Source organism: Mauremys reevesii, linkage group 1, assembly GCF_016161935.1.
Source record: "Mauremys reevesii isolate NIE-2019 linkage group 1, ASM1616193v1, whole genome shotgun sequence".
NCBI lineage: Eukaryota > Metazoa > Chordata > Testudines > Geoemydidae > Mauremys > Mauremys reevesii.
The window spans coordinates 266,752,911-266,772,374 of record NC_052623.1 but is presented as its reverse complement, the minus strand read 5'-3'; the positions used below and the strand labels follow the sequence as shown (position 1 = coordinate 266,772,374).

General features: G+C 47.8%; 2 protein-coding genes across 6 annotated transcripts; one reads left to right on the top strand and one right to left on the bottom strand.

The window, feature by feature from the left end:
- Window positions 1-927: 927 nt before the first annotated feature.
- MPST (mercaptopyruvate sulfurtransferase) lies at window positions 928-15,545 on the bottom strand. 5 transcript variants are annotated; one of them, XM_039487183.1, is made up of 3 exons: window positions 5,387-5,634; window positions 3,426-4,063; window positions 928-2,277 (listed from the first exon to the last, which is right to left on the bottom strand). In XM_039487183.1, the coding sequence occupies exons 1-3, from the start codon at window positions 5,617-5,619 to the stop codon at window positions 1,979-1,981; spliced, it is 1,170 nt and encodes a 389-aa protein (XP_039343117.1). In that variant the 5' UTR covers window positions 5,620-5,634; the 3' UTR covers window positions 928-1,978. The 5 variants fall into 5 exon arrangements, with proteins under 5 accessions (XP_039343117.1, XP_039343139.1, XP_039343133.1 ...); XM_039487205.1 differs by lacking the exon at window positions 5,387-5,634 and adding an exon at window positions 15,426-15,545 and having other exon boundaries at window positions 933-2,277; XM_039487199.1 differs by lacking the exon at window positions 5,387-5,634 and adding an exon at window positions 5,829-5,849 and having other exon boundaries at window positions 933-2,277.
- Window positions 12,887-19,374, top strand: TST (thiosulfate sulfurtransferase). Its single transcript, XM_039487220.1, has 2 exons — window positions 12,887-13,559; window positions 18,867-19,374. The coding sequence occupies exons 1-2, from the start codon at window positions 12,965-12,967 to the stop codon at window positions 19,163-19,165; spliced, it is 894 nt and encodes a 297-aa protein (XP_039343154.1). The 5' UTR covers window positions 12,887-12,964; the 3' UTR covers window positions 19,166-19,374.
- The last annotated feature ends 90 nt before the right edge of the window (window positions 19,375-19,464 follow it).

Genomic DNA, 19,464 nt, shown 5'->3' with positions numbered 1-19,464 from the left:
ATCATGGGAGGAAGGGCAAATTGTTAACCCTAACCCACCATATGTAATGCAGTCCAGCTGCTCCCTGGGAATTGATCAGGAGAGAAACACCTCCTTGCCCATCTCTCTCTTCAGGCTGTCTAGAATAATGGGTGTTATGATCAACAGAGACCTTTCTTTAATCAAATATATTGAAGCCACTGTGCTTGTACAAGTGTAACCAAGAGCAGATCAACTCTCCCAATGCACTGAATCAATACCCCTGACATTGTTTGCTGGGGGAGATTTTCAGCAACAAGATTTAAGGCGGTGGCCTTGTGAAAATGACTGCCATTATGGGTAGTTCTTCCCTAGGGCTTCAACTCAGCAAGGTATCGAAGCACGTAACTAATTGTAATCACGTGAACAGTCCTGTGGAAGTACCTGAAGCAGAGCTCTGTATAAGCTCGTCTCCCTCACCAAAAGAAGCTGGTCCAATAAAAGCTATTACTTCACCTACCTTCAGGGCCGGCTCCAGACCCCAGCGCGGCAACGCACGCGGCGGCGCGGCGGCGGGGCGGCGCGGGGGCGGCGCGCGGACCGCGCGCCGCGGCATGCGAGTCCACACTGGGAGCCCCGGGACGGGGACCTGGCGCGGCATGCTGCGGCGGGGGCGGGCCGCTCCCCGGCTCCCCGCGGACGCAGGACGATGACGGGCCCGCTGGCTGCTCGCTGCTGGCTGCGCGCGCTGGCAGCAGCAGGCAGGCAGCAGCAGCAGCAGCGCGCAACCGCCCGCACCGCCGCGCGCCGCGGAGGAGCAGCTGAGCCGCAGCGCAGCCGCGCCTCCGCCCGCATGCATGCCCGCATGCTTGCTGCGCCAAAAGGCAGAGAGCCGCCCCTGCCTACCTTGTCTCACTAATATCTTGGGAACAACACTGCCTACAGTGGGAGTACTCTCTCGTGCCTAGTGTTAGGCACATGTAAGTATCATGCTGAATTGGAGTGTGGTATCTGAAAGTCACACAATTGCATGGCTGCAGATTGAAACAGAGAGGTATGCTGCCCTTTCTTATTTGATCCACAGGGCTCTCCCAGGGAAACTGAAATATACCTACCAAGGATGAAACAAATACTGCATTTACTTCATCAGAAGAGCTTCCTTCACAGAGAATAAGGGTATGTCTACATTGGAAGTGTAATTTGCCACCTGGGTAGACATACCTGCACTAGCTGTGATTGAGTTAGCACACTAAAAACAGCAACGTAGCTGCAGCCGCATGAACTGCATGATATGCTATCAGCCCCAAGCATGATCCAGTCTGAAACTGCAAGTATGTCCTTGGGCCGGCTCCTCACGACGACGCAGCTCCAATGCTGGTACAGGTATGTCTGTCGGAGCTGAATTTTACACCTCCAGCTCCACTGTAGACATATGCTGGATGCATGTAGCTGTGCTAACTAAACACTCCCTGTGGAGGGATACAGAGCAAGATGCCTCTGTGAGTGGGGAAGGAGAAACCCCAGCTATACTGTCCCAGGCTCAGTTCAGGAGAAAAACCTTTAAACTCATTAAATGTTTTTATTATGTAACCTTTGAATTAGATACTTTAAGAAAGAAAGAAAGAAAGAAACATGATTTCAAGTTCCCCAGGAACAATGGTGGATGCAAAACTGGCTGAGAACAAATCAGAGTCCAAATATGAGGAGAAACCTAAACTGCACCTCCACTCATCTTCCTCGTTAAGTGTCCAGTCAGGAGAGCTCATCCCAGCTGATGAGTCCAGCCTGACTCAATTATTCTACCATCCCATGACAAGTGCTTTCCCCCAACCCAGTAAGATGCTGTAAAAAGGCATCTTCCATGCCCAGAAAAATGAGGGGTGGGGAAGGGGCTAGAACCATGTATGTTCTAGATTTGCCACCCAAGACCACTATGATTTGAAAACAGGAAAGGCTAAGACCATCTCCCAAAGCCTGTTCCAAGGCAATTTGTCTGCACTGCAGGGGCAGAAGTGTTGCTTCAGAGGGTCTTGCCTCTACCCTCAGAGATGACCTCTCCAGGCCGCGCCCGCATGTACCACTCCACCCAGGCACCATCGTAGACAGCCACATCTGGCTTGCCACAGAGGTATGCCCCCAGGGCCACATGGCAGGCAGTGACTCCTGAGCCACATGTGGCTACCACTGGCTTTGAGAGGTCCACTTTCTTCTCCTGGAATAAGCTGCAGATTGCCTCAGGGGTCTTCTCAAAGCCAGCTTCTGTGAGGAAATCCAAGAAGGGGATGTTCAGGGAGCCAGGGATATGACCAGGCTCAATTCCTGGAGGAAGAGGAGACCAACACAGATAGGAGTTAATCTTTACATCACAGAGGGTTCCACCGCACAACCCCTCCTTGACTACCCTCCACACATACTCGTGCCACGGCAACCCTCCCTCTACAGCCACTGCACAAGGTTATGTGAGGGTTAATATCTGTACCTTTGACCACAAAGCATCATATCAAAGCTAAATATTATTAAAGGGATGGGGTGTGGGAGCTACCTTCTCTTCCACCTCCCCAGGTCCCTGAGAGATTGAGTGCACTGCTGCCTTTGAAACACGGGACTCCGCATTCATACTAAAATACACAGCTTTCTTCACTTCTTGTACGGACAGAAAGTCACTTTCTGGAGTGCAGCTCCAACAGCTAGGGGTATTAGCTGTTATTCAGCCACATGTATTAAAGTCACAATGTATGCAACACCCCTTCTGTATGCCTGATTTGAAACTCAGCTGTGGCAACAGGTGAATCAGCTGAGAGGAGAGATGGTTGTAGGGTGAAGGCAAGGAATGGGACTCAGCACATCTTATTTCTATTCCTTCCTCTGCCACAGACTTCCTGTTTGACCTTAGATGTGTATCATAACCTCGGTGTGCCTCAGATTCCCAGCAGGAGAACAGCTATAATAATCCTTCCCTTCTCCCACCATTTGTCTGCCTCTTTTGTAAACTCTTTGTGGCAAGAGGCTGTCTCCTACTGTGTGTTTATACAGCACATATAAGAATTGGACCCTCTATGCACTACCATAATACAAATCATAAATACAGTAAATCTGGCTGTCAGATGGAGAACTTCACTGCCAGGATTAAAGTCCTCATGGCTTACTGCTGACACAGATGCTGACCTACTAAACATCTTGTGTTTAGTGTCATAAGGCCTTGCCCCATGGTGAATGTGTTTTAAGCAAGCGTTTCCAGCAGCATATGGAGAACAGAAGAGTGGGAGTGGCAAATAGACATAGGTAACCAGAGACAGCAACCATAAAGAGGGATCAATATCAGCCAAGCATCCTCCTCTTGAAACTCATCTTTTGAAAAAGTGAGTTTCCAGCCTCAATCTTCAGCTGGGAACGAGAGTCATGTTTCTGGGTTTGTGCCTTAAATGGACACCATGTTTGTTACAGTGATGGCTAAGCAGAGGTGTTACCTTCCCTGGGCTCTGCCTCCGTCCCTCTGAACCGCCCTGAAGGGCGAGCATCAACCAGCTGAAAGCGATGTGACTCTATGTTCTCCTCTATGTCCTCATGGGTCTTCACCAGTGACTTGTCCAGGGAGGCATGGAACTCCACAGGAACTGCTCGGTTCTTGCCAGAGCTCAGTGGGTACCCCTCCCGCTGCCAGTTCTTCAGCCCACCATCCAGAAGAGAGACGGCATGGTGCCCAAAGGCCCGGAACATCCACCAGACACGGGGAGCAGAGAAGAGACCCTGATCACTGGCATCATACACAACCACATGGGAGTCGTTCCCCACACCCAGCTTGCCCACATACTCCGCAAAGTCATCCGCACTGGGCAGCATGTGGTCATATGGTGACGTGCGGTCGCTGTATAGGTCGATGTCAAAGAAAGCAGCACCAGGGATATGGCGCTCCTCAAACTCCTGCCGGGGGTCACGCTTCATCTTCGGGAGGTACCAGGATGCATCCAGGATCTTCACAGCCTGCCCAGCCTGAGGGGACTTGATGGTTTCTGAGAGCCACTTAGCCGACACCAGTGCCCGATAAAGGAACTGTTGAGACATTGCTCCTGAGTCCTGGACAGATTCAGACAGTCTCTGGGGTTTTCTGAAGGGGGGAAAAGTCAGGAATTAGTGACAGAAGATATTAAGAGTGAGCTACTGGGGAAAAAAGGGGCTAGAGTTCTTTGGGGAGGAATTGTCTTTTGTTCTGTGTGTACAGCACCTTGCACAATGGGCTCCTGAGCACTACAATAATACAAACAATAAGAATAGTAGAAGAAAAGAACTTGGGCCACAGGTTACAGAATACAATCCCACCTCTGCTTCACTTTGTGCACACCTGGGTAAAGTCAGCTCTGTTGTAACACCACTGGGGCGACATCAGAAATCGGTTTGGTGGTCCAGAGATCATGAAATGAGCCCAGTTAAAGACAGAGAGAGAAATCTAGGGAGAGGAACACCTGCAGAGCCTGCCTGACACCAGGCTGAGTCAGCTGCACATGGGAGGAGCCTGAATTCAAAATCAGGAAGAGAGAACCCTGTGTGCGAGGCACCCTGGCACCTATGCCCCTTGAATTAGAGAGCTGTATATATCAGAGCCAGCACTCTGAACCTCACAAAAGGGAGCTCGGCACGGGTGGGTCCCGAGTTCTGAATTAAGGACTGCCACCACCCCATTTAAAAAGCTGTTTATTTCCCTGGGTCCAAGTTTTGCTGCTACACACTGCCAGCACGGTAACTTTCCTACAACTCCCTGCCCCACAGGAGCATGAGAGGAAAGCACAGGTTTGGGAAGAGTCCTTGCCTCCGCACCAGGCTGAGACCTCCAGGCAGAGAGAGGGTGGTCCCCTAGGACCTGGCTGAGCCAGCAGCATCCCCCCCTGCCGCTGCGGTACTGGTCCCTGGGTTCCCACTGCCAGAGGTGGTACTCAGAAGCAGAGAGGAGTGGCTGGTGCCCACTCAAGGCCACTCCCCTCCCTGACCAGCCCCAACAAGGCACTAACTGCCCTAGATACCCCCCCATCAGATTTTAAGGGACGGTCTCTGCCCAGGGCTCCAGCGGAAAGCATGCCAGCGTGCCAACAAGGCCTGGCACGGCCTCCTTCCAACCCAGAGCCTGGGGACCGGGGCCACCACTCCATGCCCACGAGCGGAGCAAGGGAGTCCTGGAACCCGCAGAAGTTCCTGCCAGGGGGCGTGTTCCCGCCCTCTCCCCATCGAGGGAGGGGCTCCCGTCCAGCAGGCTACTGCCCGTACCTCCGTGCCCCTCCCGCGTCGCTGCTGCTCGGCCGTGTGACTGACACGGGCCCCAGGGCACCTCCCCCAGTGCGCGGCGCTCCCACCCGCTCCGCTCCGGGGAGGAGACAAGCGGCACCTCCCAGCCGGCTGCCCAATGGGGTGGGGGGAAGGGCAGCCCGTGCAAACCAACCCGTAGGAGGCCGGGGCAGCGCGGGGGGCAGATGGGAGCCCACGCACCGGCCCTCCTGGCGCAGAGCCAACCCGCAGCAGCGCCCCTCGGCTCCCAGGCACCAGCGGGTGTGGTTGCCGGAGGGGGTGGCCCCGCTCAGCACTCTCCTGGGAAGCGGAGGCTGTTTCCACCCCCCCCTGCAATAATGGTTCGGGCCGCCTGCAAGGCGAGAAGGAAATGAACCAAACAGGCATTTGGCAGCCAGGGTGCGGCGCCGGGAGCGGCCGCTGCTGAGTCACGGCAATAAATGGGCCTCGTTTGAAATGCAAAGGGAGCGAGGCGCTGCAAGGCTGGCCTCGCCCGGGACAGCCACCCGCCCGCGCTGCACGTGTGCACTGGTGCTCAGTGACCCAGGGCACCCTCCGGAGCGAGCTGCGCTGCAAACGCTGCTCTCCGCACACACCCGCCCCGGAGTCCAGCCTCGCTTCCCTCCCCGTGTGCCTGCCAGGAATCCCGCTCTGGAGCGCTCCCCGCTGCTAGGGTAGCCCTGCCTGGGGGCGTTTCCCGCAGGGGATTTAGTACTCGTGGGTTTCTCTGAGGCGGGTGGGCCTGGGAGCTCCTTCTCCATCACCAGGATTCTTCCTAGAAGAGGAGGACTTTGTGTCCAGAGGTTTCCTTCATTACGAGGGAGTCTTCTGGGTTTGCTGTGTAGTGACATGCCAGCTGGTCTTTAGCTCCTTTCCCTTACACCCTCTAACTCAGGGATCAGCAGCCTTTCAGAAGCGGTGTGCTAAGTCGTCATTTATTCACTCTAATTTAAGGTTTTGTGTGCCAGTAATACATTTTAATGTTTTTAGAATGTTTATAAGTCTGTAATATATAATTAAACTAGTGTTGTATGTAAAGTAAATACTTTTTTAAAATGTTTAAGAAGCTTCATTTAAAATTAAAATGCAAAGCCCCCGGACCGGTGGCCAGGATCTGGGCAGTGTGAGTGCCACTGAAAATCAGCTCATGTGCCACCTTTGGCACGCGTGCCACAGGTTGCCTACCCCTGCCCTAAATGATCCCAGAGGCCTAGCTTTCTGCAGAGCCCCTTACAGTTTCGTCTGTGGGGAGACAAGGTGGGCAAGATAGGTTGAGAGCCACTGCCATAAAAGATACTTTCTGGACTCCTGTAATCCTGTCAGGAGTCTGATTGACTTGCATACCCCCGAGTTACACCTCACTTCACTGTTTGCCAGAAGCTGGGAATGGGCGACAGGATGGATCACTTGATGATTGCCTGTTGTGTTCATTCCCTCTGAAGCACCTGGCATTGTCCACTGTTGGGAGACAGGATACTGGGCTAGACGGACCTTTGGTCTGACCCAGTATGGCCGTTCTTGTGTTCTTAAAAACTGCTTGTTTACAAAATCAGACATAAAAACACAAGTGTCACTGTTACTGAAAAATTGCTCACTTTCTCATTTTTACTATATAATTATAAATCAATTGGAATATAAATATTGGTATAAAGATCTTGCTTGCATATATATACCTACCTCTGGAAATTTCCACTACATGCATCCGACGAAGTGGGTATTCACCCACGAAAGCTCATGCTCCAATACATCTGTTAGTCTATAAGGTGCTACAGGACTCTTTGCTGCTTTTACAGTTCCAGACTAACACGGCTACCCCTCTGATACTTGACTGTTTTATGAGACCAGCTTCTATCTGAGAGAGAGACAAGCTTTCCAGCAGCACAGAGTTCTTCTGGTACCAGTAGCTTGAAAGCTTGTCTCTCACACTAACAGAAGTTGGGTCTCATAGCAGATAGTACCTCACTCACTGTGTCATTCTAATATCCTGGGACCCTTATGGATACAACACTTCACAGTTTCTTCTTTGAGATTTTCCCTTTGCCCTAACACCGATTTAGCCAGTCATCTGACTGTGCTGTCAATGACTCTGGAGTCTGGTTTCACCTTGTTACCTCCCTCCGACACTGTCAGGGTTTCAGATTTATGCCCCACAGGAGGCTGAAGATGGTTCCTTATTCCTAGTTCCTTACTGGTGGTACCAGCTCCTTATTCAAAGGCCAAAATTATTTAAAATATATCAGGGTACGAGTAAATGTTTAGAAATGATACCAAATTAATGTGATGGAATGTGATAAAGATACATTAGTTAATTATTAATTACATAAGCAAATAAGCTGGTATTTGACTGACTGAACATGACCAACTAAGTCTCCAGTCACCTGAAGTGACATGTGCCTGTGACCGACAATCTGTTCTGAGGAGTCCGGTGGCACCTTAAAAACTAACAGATTTATTTGGGCATAAGCTTTTGTGGGTAAAAAACCACTTCTTCAGATGCATGTTCTGAAGGAGCTGGGACAGGCTGCTGCCTGACCCGTAGTGTAGTTCCTGCGCCTTATGCTGCTACATGTCATAGTCCAGCCCACTACTATCTTGTAAACAGGGTTTGAATAAAGATCTGGGATTTGACTGACTGCACGTGACAAAATAAGTCTCGGGTCATCCCAAGTGACATGTCTCTATGACCGTCAGACTGTTCTGAAGGAGCTGGGGCATGCCGCTCGCCGACCTGAAGTGTTCTTCAGCAGTTTGCTGCCACATGTCATGCTCCCACCCCATTTCCATTTTGTACATGGAGTTTGAATAAGGAGCTTGGGCTTGACAGGCTGTACATGACAAAATACATCTTTGGGGTACCCGGAGTGATACGTCCCGGCAACCGTCAGGCTGAAGAAGCTGGGGCGTGTCATTCATCGACCTGAAGCTTTGTTCTTGTGCAGTAAGATGTCACATCTCCACCTTACTTATATTTTCTATATGGAGTTTGAATAAGGAGCTGGGTTTTGACAGGGTGTACCTAACAAAATAAGTCTCAGGACACCCCAGGTAACACAGCTCCTCAACTGCTAAACTGGTCTGATGGTTTTGAGACATCCAACTCCTTGACTTGTAACTTTTTGTATGAGAAAAATTGTGGCCCATATCACCAGCCCTCTTCCCCACCCCACCCCTCAAACACCTATACACCTTTTAGAAGGGAATGGGAACAGGAATGGCAAACAGGGCCATTTCAGAAGGCGAATATGTGGATCCTATGCTTGCAGCTACAGGGACTTGGTGAGTGCTGTGTTTGTTCCATCTGTTTGTTCTCAATCAGGGTTGTGTGGCTGGGCTATGTGCCCCTCGGCTATGTAGCCCTGAACTGCCTGGGTGAGACAGATCTGTTTGGGTCTCAGTGAGGGCCTGGTGGCTGGATTTTGAACAGAACTAGTGTTTGATGGCTCTGAGTGGTTATTCCCTCTCTGTTTGCAAGGGAGGTAGCTGAACAGTGAGGTTTAATATATTAGTTGCCAAGTGAACAGGAGTGACAAACCAGATAAATCTGTGTGGGAGTTTACAGAGGGATTGTGAAACCAGTTTTAGGTATGTCTTTGCATAAGGTAGCAGATAGGGATGATAAGGGAACAACTGCTGTGACTTGCATTGGATGTGCTATGTTTTCCTCTCTGCTGGAAGGCACAATAGATTTATCCGAGGCAGTGAAGACTTCTTGGACAACCAGATTCAGAAATTATTGTCACAGACACCACAAGGTGATAAGAGACTTGGAGAAAGTAGAAACCAAAGAGGCAGTCTGTGACTAAGAGGGGAAAGAGAGTCAGGAGGCATTCAACCCAATGAGAAATATCAAAATGTTTTCAGGTAGAAAATCCACTACAGAAGAACCTTTTCTCTGATGAATGGAACAGAAAGCTACAGAGGACTTACCTGATGGGTGTCCTTACAATATGAAATAAGTAGCTACCAAGAGAGGTTCTTCAGCCATCCTAAGAATGCAAATAATCATCATCATCAGCGACTCCATATTAAAAAGAGCAGACAGAAAATTAAGCAAGGGGCAGAAGGACAATAGGACGGTGTGCTGGCTCCCTGGAATGATGATATGAGAGGTAACTGCAGAGTTAGACAGGTTTATGAAGTCTGGCAACTGACGATGATACACATTGGAACCCATCACAAGCATCACATGGAACTATCCAGATTACAGAAGACCTTAGACATCTTGGAAGCAAGTGGAAGAAAAGGAAGGTGTAAGTGATCGTCTTGGAGATCGTACTGGTCCCTTGAGAGAAGGCAGAAAATACTGGAGGTGAATTGTTGGCTGCGCGGTTGGTGTGAGGCTGAAGGTGTTGATTTTGTTGAACCTTTCAGTGGGAGAGAGACAGGATGGGCTGCATCTCACAGGTAGGGAGCTAACCTTCTCGAATGCAGATGAACTGGAGCAGCTAGGAGGCCGTTAAACTACCAGTGCAAGGGGAGGGTGCTAAGGAGGCAAATGCAGTACAAAAGTTCAGACTTGACATCGTGAAAAAATTGGACTGATGTGGCAAAGACCGCAAAGAGAAGACATTTTTCAATTGCTTATATATCAGTGCTAGGAGTCTGGGTAACGAGTAACAGGAAGTAGAAATTCTCAATGATGAGAAAAAAAATTATATGATTGGCATTACTGAAGCCTGGTGGGACAATTCACATGACTGGTTATAACCTGTTTAGGAAGTATAGAGTTGGTAAAAGAGGTGTGTGCCTTACAATGAGAGACTTAGAGAACTCAGTCTGTTTAGTGTATCAAAAAGAAGATTGAGATGTGACTTGATTATGGTGTATAAATACCTTCACATTAGAGGCCTGCACAGGCCTAAGTTTTAAGCCTGGCTGGATTTGGACTCTGAGTCCAAGAGGGTCAAGTCATTTTCCAACCCAACCCCAACCCCTTGAACCTGAGACAGTGCCACCTCCTGTGACCTGTCCATGTGGTCGACACGAGCACTGTGACTGCTTGGCACGCTCACTCCGCAGCACATACAGTGCAGCAAGGAGGTGGAGACTGGCAGGAGCGAGGCAGGCAGGGACAGAAGATGAGGAGCGGGTTGTTTTCCAATCTGACCTGATCCGAACCTGACACTTCTCATTGGATCCCATCGGTTTGGGTCAGGTGCAGGGCTCTATTTCACATGGACAAAATATTTGGTACTAAAGGGCTCTTTAATCTAGCAGAGAGAGGCAGAACAAGAACCAGTGGCTGGAAGCTGAAGCCAGACAAATTCAAATTAGAACTTAGTCACAATTTTTTACCAGTCAGGATGATCAACAATTGGAACAAACTACCAAGGGCATTGGTGAGTTCTTCAATTTAAGGGTGGAAGCCATTCTCAAAGATGTATTTTAGTCAAACACAAGTTGTTACTGAGCTCAATACAGGGTAACAGGTGGTACAGGAAGGCAGACTAGTTGATCTAATGATCCACTCTGGCCTGAAGATCTCTGAATTTACGAAGCCTTTTTACAAGCCCTTCTGCACACGTACCTTTTTCAAAGTTTCCCACTCCATGTGGAAGTTTGGTGTAGTAGCTGATTGTGTCAGGATTACAGACTATAAAAATTCTCCTTATGGAGAGGCAGGTAGTACCAAATTATGCAGCAATTCTAAGCAGAAATTCACAAGAAACTTCCCTTCTGTGCAAAACAGGGTCTTATTATACAAATCTTTAGGTGCTTAAATACAGCTGCCACCAGTGATCAGCACTAAGAGCAGCAACAATTGCTCAATTAATTAACATTCTTTTATAATAATAAATAGAAACTTCTTTACTTATGTCATAGTCAAAGTGAACAAGTTCAATGAATTTTGTCAGTTGAGTACATGCCATTTCATTAATGGTGAATCATGCATCTTGTTCATTACACCTGCATTTAGTCTGGTCTTAGAAAGATTGAAAATTTTGACCCTTGGCTATTTCCATCAGAGATTTCTATGCATGATAGCAAATAAGTTGAAAGAAAACAAGGATGCATTTTGGAGGTCAAATCAAAGCAGTGATCTGGGTCTTTTCAAATACCGTTCACAGACCATTCAAAAAAAAAAAATGAAATGCCTCTACCTCAGAAAAACCCATTACCTGTCCTCGCTGTAGCTCTTTTCCATGTAAGTTGAATGTAGCATTAATATTTAAAATATTGATTAGGTCAGTAGGCGCCATCAACATTATTTGCATAAACAGTAAAGTTTATTAAAGCAAAGGTGTTGATATTATAGGCCCAAAGTTGTTAGGACACCATAAAACACTGGGAGCCATTTTGTATGTTTCCACAAACTTGGTCAAATTGAGGGCTGGCATTTCTAAGATGGAATTTTGGAATTAAAAAGGAAATGAGGTAGAGATATTCTAGCCACAGATAAAGACTCCAGTCCCTCAAATTCCATTAAAGTGTACCCAGCCACATTGCTGCTGGATAAGCCTGACAGGAACTCTAAAGACACTGGCTGATTCCACCAATTGTAGCATATAGGTGTAGGGCAGGATTCCTTTAAGGAGTTTGTGAGCACTGTAGTGGTACTCCCTGTTTTTCTGTGTTTTAGAAGCCACCAGTAACCACTCAGAGCAGTAGGATAGTATCAACCTAGATCTTGTATGATTGCGGGTAATAAACATGATTATTTGGGAGCCAACTGACCAAGTAGGGTCTCCATATTATTTTTGTTGTGGAATGAGCAAAAGACACAACACTAATAATAAGAAATGCTTTTTTTATATCTGTAATCCAATTAAATGATTTTTGATAAATTTAGCTATTTTTCTGCTTCTTAATTCCTCTAATATCACACCAAAGTTCCTACCATTTTCTTCATTTGTAACTATCATATAATTTATGTGAAAACATCCCAGCTGGATTTGCAACACATTGATTGAATATTGCTTTTTGTTGATTTTTATCTGCATATTGTGTGTTTACTAACAAAGATAACACAAAATAATACATTGGGGTAATATATTTGTCAGACCAAAAATAAAAGGTCACCTCTGGGAGTGGCATTTCCTCATCTCTTCATAATGAAGTAACAATTGCAGGGACTTGTCACTTGGGGTGACCTGAAATACACTTTATCACATACTCAGTCAAAACCCTAGTTCCTTATTCACACTCCATTTAGGGCACAGGAGGCAATCACCTCCCGACTTTAGGAAAGTTTGCATCTAGATCTGAACTTCATAGCTGCCCATATCTTTGGCGAGTGGCATATCTCAGGCCGTAGCTCTTTCATAGCAATTTGATGGTCACTTTGTGGTGATCTGAAATGTGTTATATACAGCCAGTACCAATTACTAATTTAAATGTTTATCACATTCCATCACGTTAATTTGATAACATTTCTAAAACGTTAGCTGTACGTTGATATGTTTTAAAAATAATTTTGGCCTTTAAATAAGGAGATGGTACCACAAATGAGAAATTAAGAATAAGGAACAAATCCACCAATCGCTTGCAAAAGTGTTCTGGGACTAGCAGCTAGCAGGGGAGGAGGGGCACGGGGGAAGAGGAGGGAGAAGAGGGGGTGGAGTTTTTAGAGCTGTCTCAATCCAGACAGTTGATTGGCTGAGAACCAGATACCAGAAGCTGGGATTCCGGTAGACTTGGCTCCTCCCCATATCACCCCTGTGGTGATACAGTTCCTGCATTCACATACAGTGCTAAACTCTCAGTTCACAGCACAAACACAGTCTTGGACACGATGGTGCAGCAAGTACTGTACAGAGCTCTGGTCTCTACCAAGTGGCTCTCAGAATCTGTCCTGGCCAGACGGATTGGGCCCAGCCTGCGTGTGCTAGATGCATCCTGGTACCCTCCTGGGGAGAGGGACGCCCAGCAGGAGTTCCGAGACAGGCATGTACCTGGCGCCTCATTTTTCGATATCGAGGAGTGTAAAGATAAGTCGTCGCCCTATGAGCTCATGCTGCCCAGCGAGGCACACTTCGCCGACTATGTTGGGCACCTGGGGATCAGCAATGACACGCATGTGGTGGTGTATGATGGGGATGACTTAGGGAGCTTCTATGCACCCCGAGCCTGGTGGATGTTCCGGGTCTTCGGGCACAGAACGGTCTCCGTGCTGAACGGCGGGTTCAAGAACTGGGTGAAGGAGGGTCACCCTGTGACATCAGAGATCAGCCGGCCAGAGCCAGCAGTGTTTAAGGCCACCTTGGACAGGTCCCTGCTGAAGACCTATACAGACATGGTAGAGAACATGGAATCCAAGCGGTTCCAGGTGGTGGATTCCAGGTCTGAGGGGAGGTACCGGGGGACAGAACCAGAACCAGGGAACGAAGGTAGGAGCAGTACATGGCATCTCTTAACTTTCAACTACAGCTGGATGTTTGCTGAGGTACTACCCCTCCTCCCTGCTAACACACACACCTTGCAGTAATGCATGCTCGCAACTCACACCTCTCCTCACTGACACATGAACTGACAGCATCCAAATTTCAGCACACAGATCTGAATCTACTCCGAGTTCAGGGCTGTTCAGATCTAGGGTTTTCTTTGGACCTGTTATAAAGACGAGCAGCTGTGAAGTTCAGATCCAGTCACAAACTTCCCTGAAGTCTGGAGGCGTTTGTCCCCTGTGCCCTATTGCCCCCTTGCAAAGTTAATCATACTGCTGATGTGGGAGAATAGGGCGTCCTTATCTAATGTTAACAGATGCACACATGACTGGTTTTCATGCTTGCACTTTGCCTTCCTTATACACACCAGCAAATGCCCAAGCTGCTATAAGCACAGCTCATTTTTTCCTTGTAACATGAGAGTTCTGTTTTCCCTTGAGCCATAAATCCAATTCCCCAGTCGACAGAGAACTTGCTTGACTGGCTGTTTGCCCTTTGGATCCTTACCATATAAACCCAACCATTTTAAAGAGAGCGAGAGAGAGTCCCAAACCCTATCCCAGAGGCTCAGACTCTCCTCCCCTCCCTTTCCCTGACGAGCGGCATGGTTTGTACAACTGTAACGTTATCAGCCTGAACAAAGGGCTAGAGCTGCCGCAGTGGGAGGGGGCAGTGGCTGTGTGTCTGGGGAGAGGTTATATAGAAACATGCCTGGAATGGAATTTTGCTCAATTTGAAATTGAAGGAAAACTCTCTTATTGCCAAATCTGAGTTCACATAGCATGAAAACAACCCCCAAAATCATAGGAGTAACTTAAAAATCACGAGAGCTCTTTAAATCCCAGGATTTTTTGCTCCGCCTTCTGATTTCTGAACACCTAGCAGAAAGCCTGTCAAATTGTGCATATGCACCAAGATTGTTGTTGTTCTTATTTCTAGAGAGCCAGATGTGTGTGCAGGGTGTTTTACAGTTAGAAAGTGAGAGAGGAGCCTACCCAGAGTTTAATTTGTGCCAAGGTTTGCATCTCTGGGCTTGGCAGTTCATAGCCCCGGCACCTCTGGGTTTGCCGTTTCTCTTATGAAAGTAAAAAAATTGCTTGAGCTCCGGCACCTAATTGCTTCAGCCCCAGCACCTCTTTCATTACAAATTAAGCACTGGGCCTGCCCCAAAAAGATTACAATCTAAGATCCTGATCCTCCAGTCGGCTCCATGCAGGCAGACCCCTGAGCCCATCCAGAGCTCCATTGACTTTGATGGGGCTGTACATGGGCACAGGGCCCCACATCTGTGGATCCAATTGCAGGACTGGGATTTAAATTAGACAACACAAGGTGGGATGAGGGGAAGAGGAGGTATGGCATGACAAGGGTCACAGCAGTGAAAAATCATGAGACGTGCTTGTGGTTAGTTCCCTTTTTTAGTGTATTAAGATCTGGGATTGCATCTGAGTTCAGTAAGTGGAGGTTGAAATTCAATCTGAAATGCACAGAAAATGCTCCTCGCTGGTGACAGATGGATTCCACATTCCTTCTCCCTGACCCCTGGAGCGGAAGTAGGGAGTTGTCAGCCTGCAAATGCTGTAAGAACTCCAACATTTCAGTGACTATTCATTCCTAGTTTTGAATTAGTTCCCTGGGACCGGATTGGTCCCCCTTTTGTGTTTGCTTTCTGCAAGTATTCCAGTAGAGCAGCTTTCCAGGCACATATACACACCCACAGCAGGGCACGATCAATAAGTCGCTAAAAGCTGTTTTCAAATCAGTTAACACCCAGAGTGCAAACTGCACATTGTAAAATACAGAACTTACGTTCAGCTGTACAATCTGAAATCCAGGCTGTTGTTGGCTGATTACACAGGCCATTGCCATAGGGCGTAGCTACCCCATAGTGCCAAAGTGTGGCACTGCCAGCATACCCTGCCTCAGTTTCCTTCCCAAGGGTGGAGTTCTCCCCACACCAATCTGTGCTGGAGATGTGGCATAGCCCTCTGTCCAAAAGAGCAAAAGACCAGCTAAAAGGGCCAACAAATAAAAAAAGTTCTTCTGCCTTTCAGGAGCTTTTCTTCAGCCCAGCCTCTGGACTCTGTTCCCAACCCCTTTTTGGGCTACCCGTGCCAGTGTTTATGGCTCTGGCATAGGGCCCTCCACCCCCAGGCTGGTTCCCCTGAAATACTATTCTCAGCCCCTTCTGTGCTCTGTTCCTTGCAGCCTTCCCTACTCTGATATAGGGACTGGGTTCCCTGAACTCCATAGACCATGGCTTGAGGCCTTGCATAGGAGCCTGCCCACTCCCTGTATTTCCACCAGGAGAGTGAGCTGTCTCAGTCCTTTTATAAGGCCCATGTGTTCATTAAACTATCACCTGACCTTTTAGCCCCAACCCCTCAGGTTAGGAAGCAGCTAATTAATTATGGCACAGTTGTTGCTCATTTTCCCTTACAGGGACTAGTCACCCTGTGACAGTCATCCGATCAGGAACTGAAACAAGGGCACGTGGTTTAGAGAAGAAGTGGCCTGGTCCTTAGGAGACTGAGGTTCCATTACTGGCTACGCTATTGACTTCCTTAAGTCCCTTCACCTCTCTGTACCTCAACGCCTCATCTGTAAAATGGGGATAATTCTCTCCTTTCTCCCACCTTTTGCTTGTTAGACTGTAAGCTCCTTGGGGCAGGGACTGCCCTTTTCTATGTGTTTTGAAACAGCATCTAGCACGAGGAGGCTCTGATCTTGGGTGGGGGCTCCCAGTGCTACCATAAATCAAATAAACAATAATAATAATAATAATTAATAACTAATTTACAAGCAATGTCACATTGAAAATATTTGGCACAAACCATCTGCTCAGCAAGAATTATTTGCTTAAGAACTCATAAATAAATACACTTGAGACTCTCTCTGTTTCGTGGCAGATAACAGAAAAAGAGGGTCAACTTTCCAAATTGTTTGTTAGGAACTATTACCCAGATCCCCATGGACAGCACGTGAACCCCCCCATTCGGGGAGGCTAGCCCCTGTGCTGTCCCTTCTGCTTGAGACCCCCACCCCGCCCCTTCCGCCCCCACCTTGACCCCCAGAGCCAGAGGATCCCAGCTGAGCTGCCCCGAACCCAGCCTGCCTGCCCCAGCCACTCCAAGTCCCCAGCCACCGGCCGGCCCAAGCCCCACCGGCTTCAGGGGAGAGGCAGAATGAGGGTAGGAAGAGAAGCAGCGTGGGCAGGGTCACAGGGGAAGAGCAGGATGTGAGAGCTACCCTGTCATCCTTCTGCTTTCCTTTTCTCCTGCTTCTCTTCAGCCCCATCCCCTGTATTCTCTGACTCCTCTGCTTCCCTGCCGCTCCCATTCTCCAGAATTTCATTGCTCCTTGCCCTCCACATACTGCTTTCTGCTCACCCTGAAAGACCCAGGGAGGAGAGAGAGAGATGGGACTCAGAGGACATTTCTATGCTATTTAGCAGCTTGAGGATTGAGCATCTGTTTTCAGACAATATTTTATTAACTCACTTTGTATTGTTTTTGCTAGGTGTGAACGCACACTGAGACTGCTCTGATGGACACGCTTTTAATAATTAAAAACATAAATCAAAATAAATCAAATCTCTAGATGTAGGCCACCTGTGGGCTTGGGTCAGGAGACACCCAAGGACTGAAACAGCAGTTCAAATCAATATATATTTCTTAATTTAAAAAAAGCCAGGCGTGAAAATTGTTCTCAGCTCAGCATTTGCCAGCCAGTGCTGAGCCTGTTTTCAAGGGAAGCATGTGGATACTGCTGGGAGCTGGAGCCAGTTTCTAAGGAGCTCAGAGGAGACAAATCAAGAAGCAAATTAGACGAATAATGTCCATCTGGAATAGTGGGTGATCACACAATCACAGAACAGCCTTCCAAAGGGATCTAGCACTGTCACAGATTCTGCCTCCCAACCCTCTAGCTTTATCTGTGGGACAAAATGACATGTCACAGTCTTTGCAACATCACATTGTGATGCTACATCCATGAGTGATGAAACTGCAACATCATCATATATAGACACACCATTGTGATGCTGAGTTATGATGCAAGGTCATTGTGAGGCCTGAAATTAATAGGTGACTCTGTCTTTGTGGGTTGGGGGACAAATCTATGACCCTCAGGACCATCCCACTGATTTTGGGACTGGTAGTGACCTGTCTTTAAGACGTAGATTATTATCTGATTGTCCCACGACTTGTCTCTTCCAGGCTCTTTAGAAATTCAGACCTGTCTCACTCATGGGAGACTAATTTCAAGCCAGTGTTTAAAGTCTCCTACTCTCGTAGGGCATGATCCAAAGCCCATGACTTCAATGGGCTTTGGATCAGGCCCACAATGGAGTTTGCTACGTGTTTCAGTGAGACATTTAAAATCTCATTCATCATTTTTGAAGCCTCTCTCACACTAAGGGCCTTACCCTTGGGTCAGATTCTCAGCTGGCACAAATTAGCAGAACTTCCTTGAAGTAACTTACACCAGCAGAAAGTCTGACCTTCATTTACACCAAGACAGAGTGGATTTAAAATGCGACAAAAATCTAAATTCTCCACTCATACTAATGGTGAAGTTTTACCTGCACTTGGCCCTGCTGTAAATGACTAGCCAGTGGTGACCCTAAATGCTCCAGGCCTGACAACTCTCTTCTCTAGAAGACCATCTGTGAGTGACACACCCAAATTCTGGGCTCAGAACAGTTTTCATGATATTTCTGGCTTCTGACTATTCACATCACCCCCACCCAACATTGCTGGCAGCAGAAATAATTTCATAAACTCTGGGAGTCAAATTCACCACTGACATAATGCAACTCTAGAGAATTTAGCCCATATAGGCAATGGTAGAGGCCACTGGATCTTCCAATCTGATCCTTTCTTACATATTTTGTTTGGTTTCTCTTTACACCAGGCCATGAATATCTGCTCTAGCCTGCTCTTGAATCTCAGCAGTGATGGTACCTCTGGCCATGAAGAATCTTAGCCCCAAATTCTCAAAGGAATTTAGGTGCCTAACTCTCCTTGAAATCAATGCACTTAAATACCTTTGAGGATCTGGGCCGTAGTGTCTTAGCCAAGGCTTTTACTTCTGTAACTTCTAGCTTGTCACTCCGTACCCCGAATGTCATCTCAGACAATGAAGTAGTCCTTTGAAGGGATTTATAGGCTATGAGTGTGCCATGTTATGTGGATGTCTTTTGAACGCTCTCCTCACACGTCCTTTTCTCTCTCCCTGGGGGTGTTTTAGGGCTTGAACCAGGTCACATCCCCGGCTCACTGAACATGCCCTTCTTTAAATTCCTCACTGAAGCCGGCTTCGAGAAGAGCCCAGAGGAGATTCGGAGCATGTTTCAGGAGAAGAAGGTGGACCTCTCGCAGCCACTCATTGCCACGTGCCGTAAGGGGGTCACAGCGTGCCACATTGCCCTGGCGGCGTACCTCTGTGGCAAGCCAGATGTGGCCATCTATGATGGATCCTGGTCAGAGTGGTTCCGCCGGGCCCCGCCAGAGCACAAGCTCTCTGAGTGGAAGCGCAACAAGGCATAAAGGGAGAGAGGTTGCAATGCAGTCCTTTAGCATTCATTGTGAGTGGGGTTTGTCAGCTGTCTTCATTCAAGGGAGCTGGAAATGAGGGGAAGGAACATAATAAATTCTCTCTCTGTTATAATTAATCCAGTTTTGTAAGAACAATTAGTAGGTTTTAAGTCTATCTTTCTTTTTTAATCGCACCACTGAATAAAATCTCTGCTTTCCAATTACGTGTCTGTATGTGCCTCTAATCCTCCCCAGTGACTGTGGGACCTCATCATACTGTGATGTTACAATATGTGGCTGAAGGAAGAACA

What these genes read in the sequence shown, in the direction of transcription:
- MPST (XM_039487183.1), bottom strand. Translation starts at nt 5,619, where the DNA reads ATGCCTGTTTGGTTCATTTCCTTCTCGCCTTGCAGGCGGCCCGAACCA. An exon ending in GCTGCCCCGGCCTCCTACGG is followed by an intron (nt 4,064 to 5,386) that starts GTTGGTTTGCAC and finishes TCCCCCCTTCAG; the next exon opens with AAAACCCCAGAGACTGTCTG. An exon ending in GGAGGCAGAGCCCAGGGAAG is followed by an intron (nt 2,278 to 3,425) that starts GTAACACCTCTG and finishes CTCTTCCTCCAG; the next exon opens with GAATTGAGCCTGGTCATATC.
- TST (XM_039487220.1), top strand. Translation starts at nt 12,965, where the DNA reads ATGGTGCAGCAAGTACTGTACAGAGCTCTGGTCTCTACCAAGTGGCTC. An exon ending in ACCAGAACCAGGGAACGAAG is followed by an intron (nt 13,560 to 18,866) that starts GTAGGAGCAGTA and finishes GGGGTGTTTTAG; the next exon opens with GGCTTGAACCAGGTCACATC.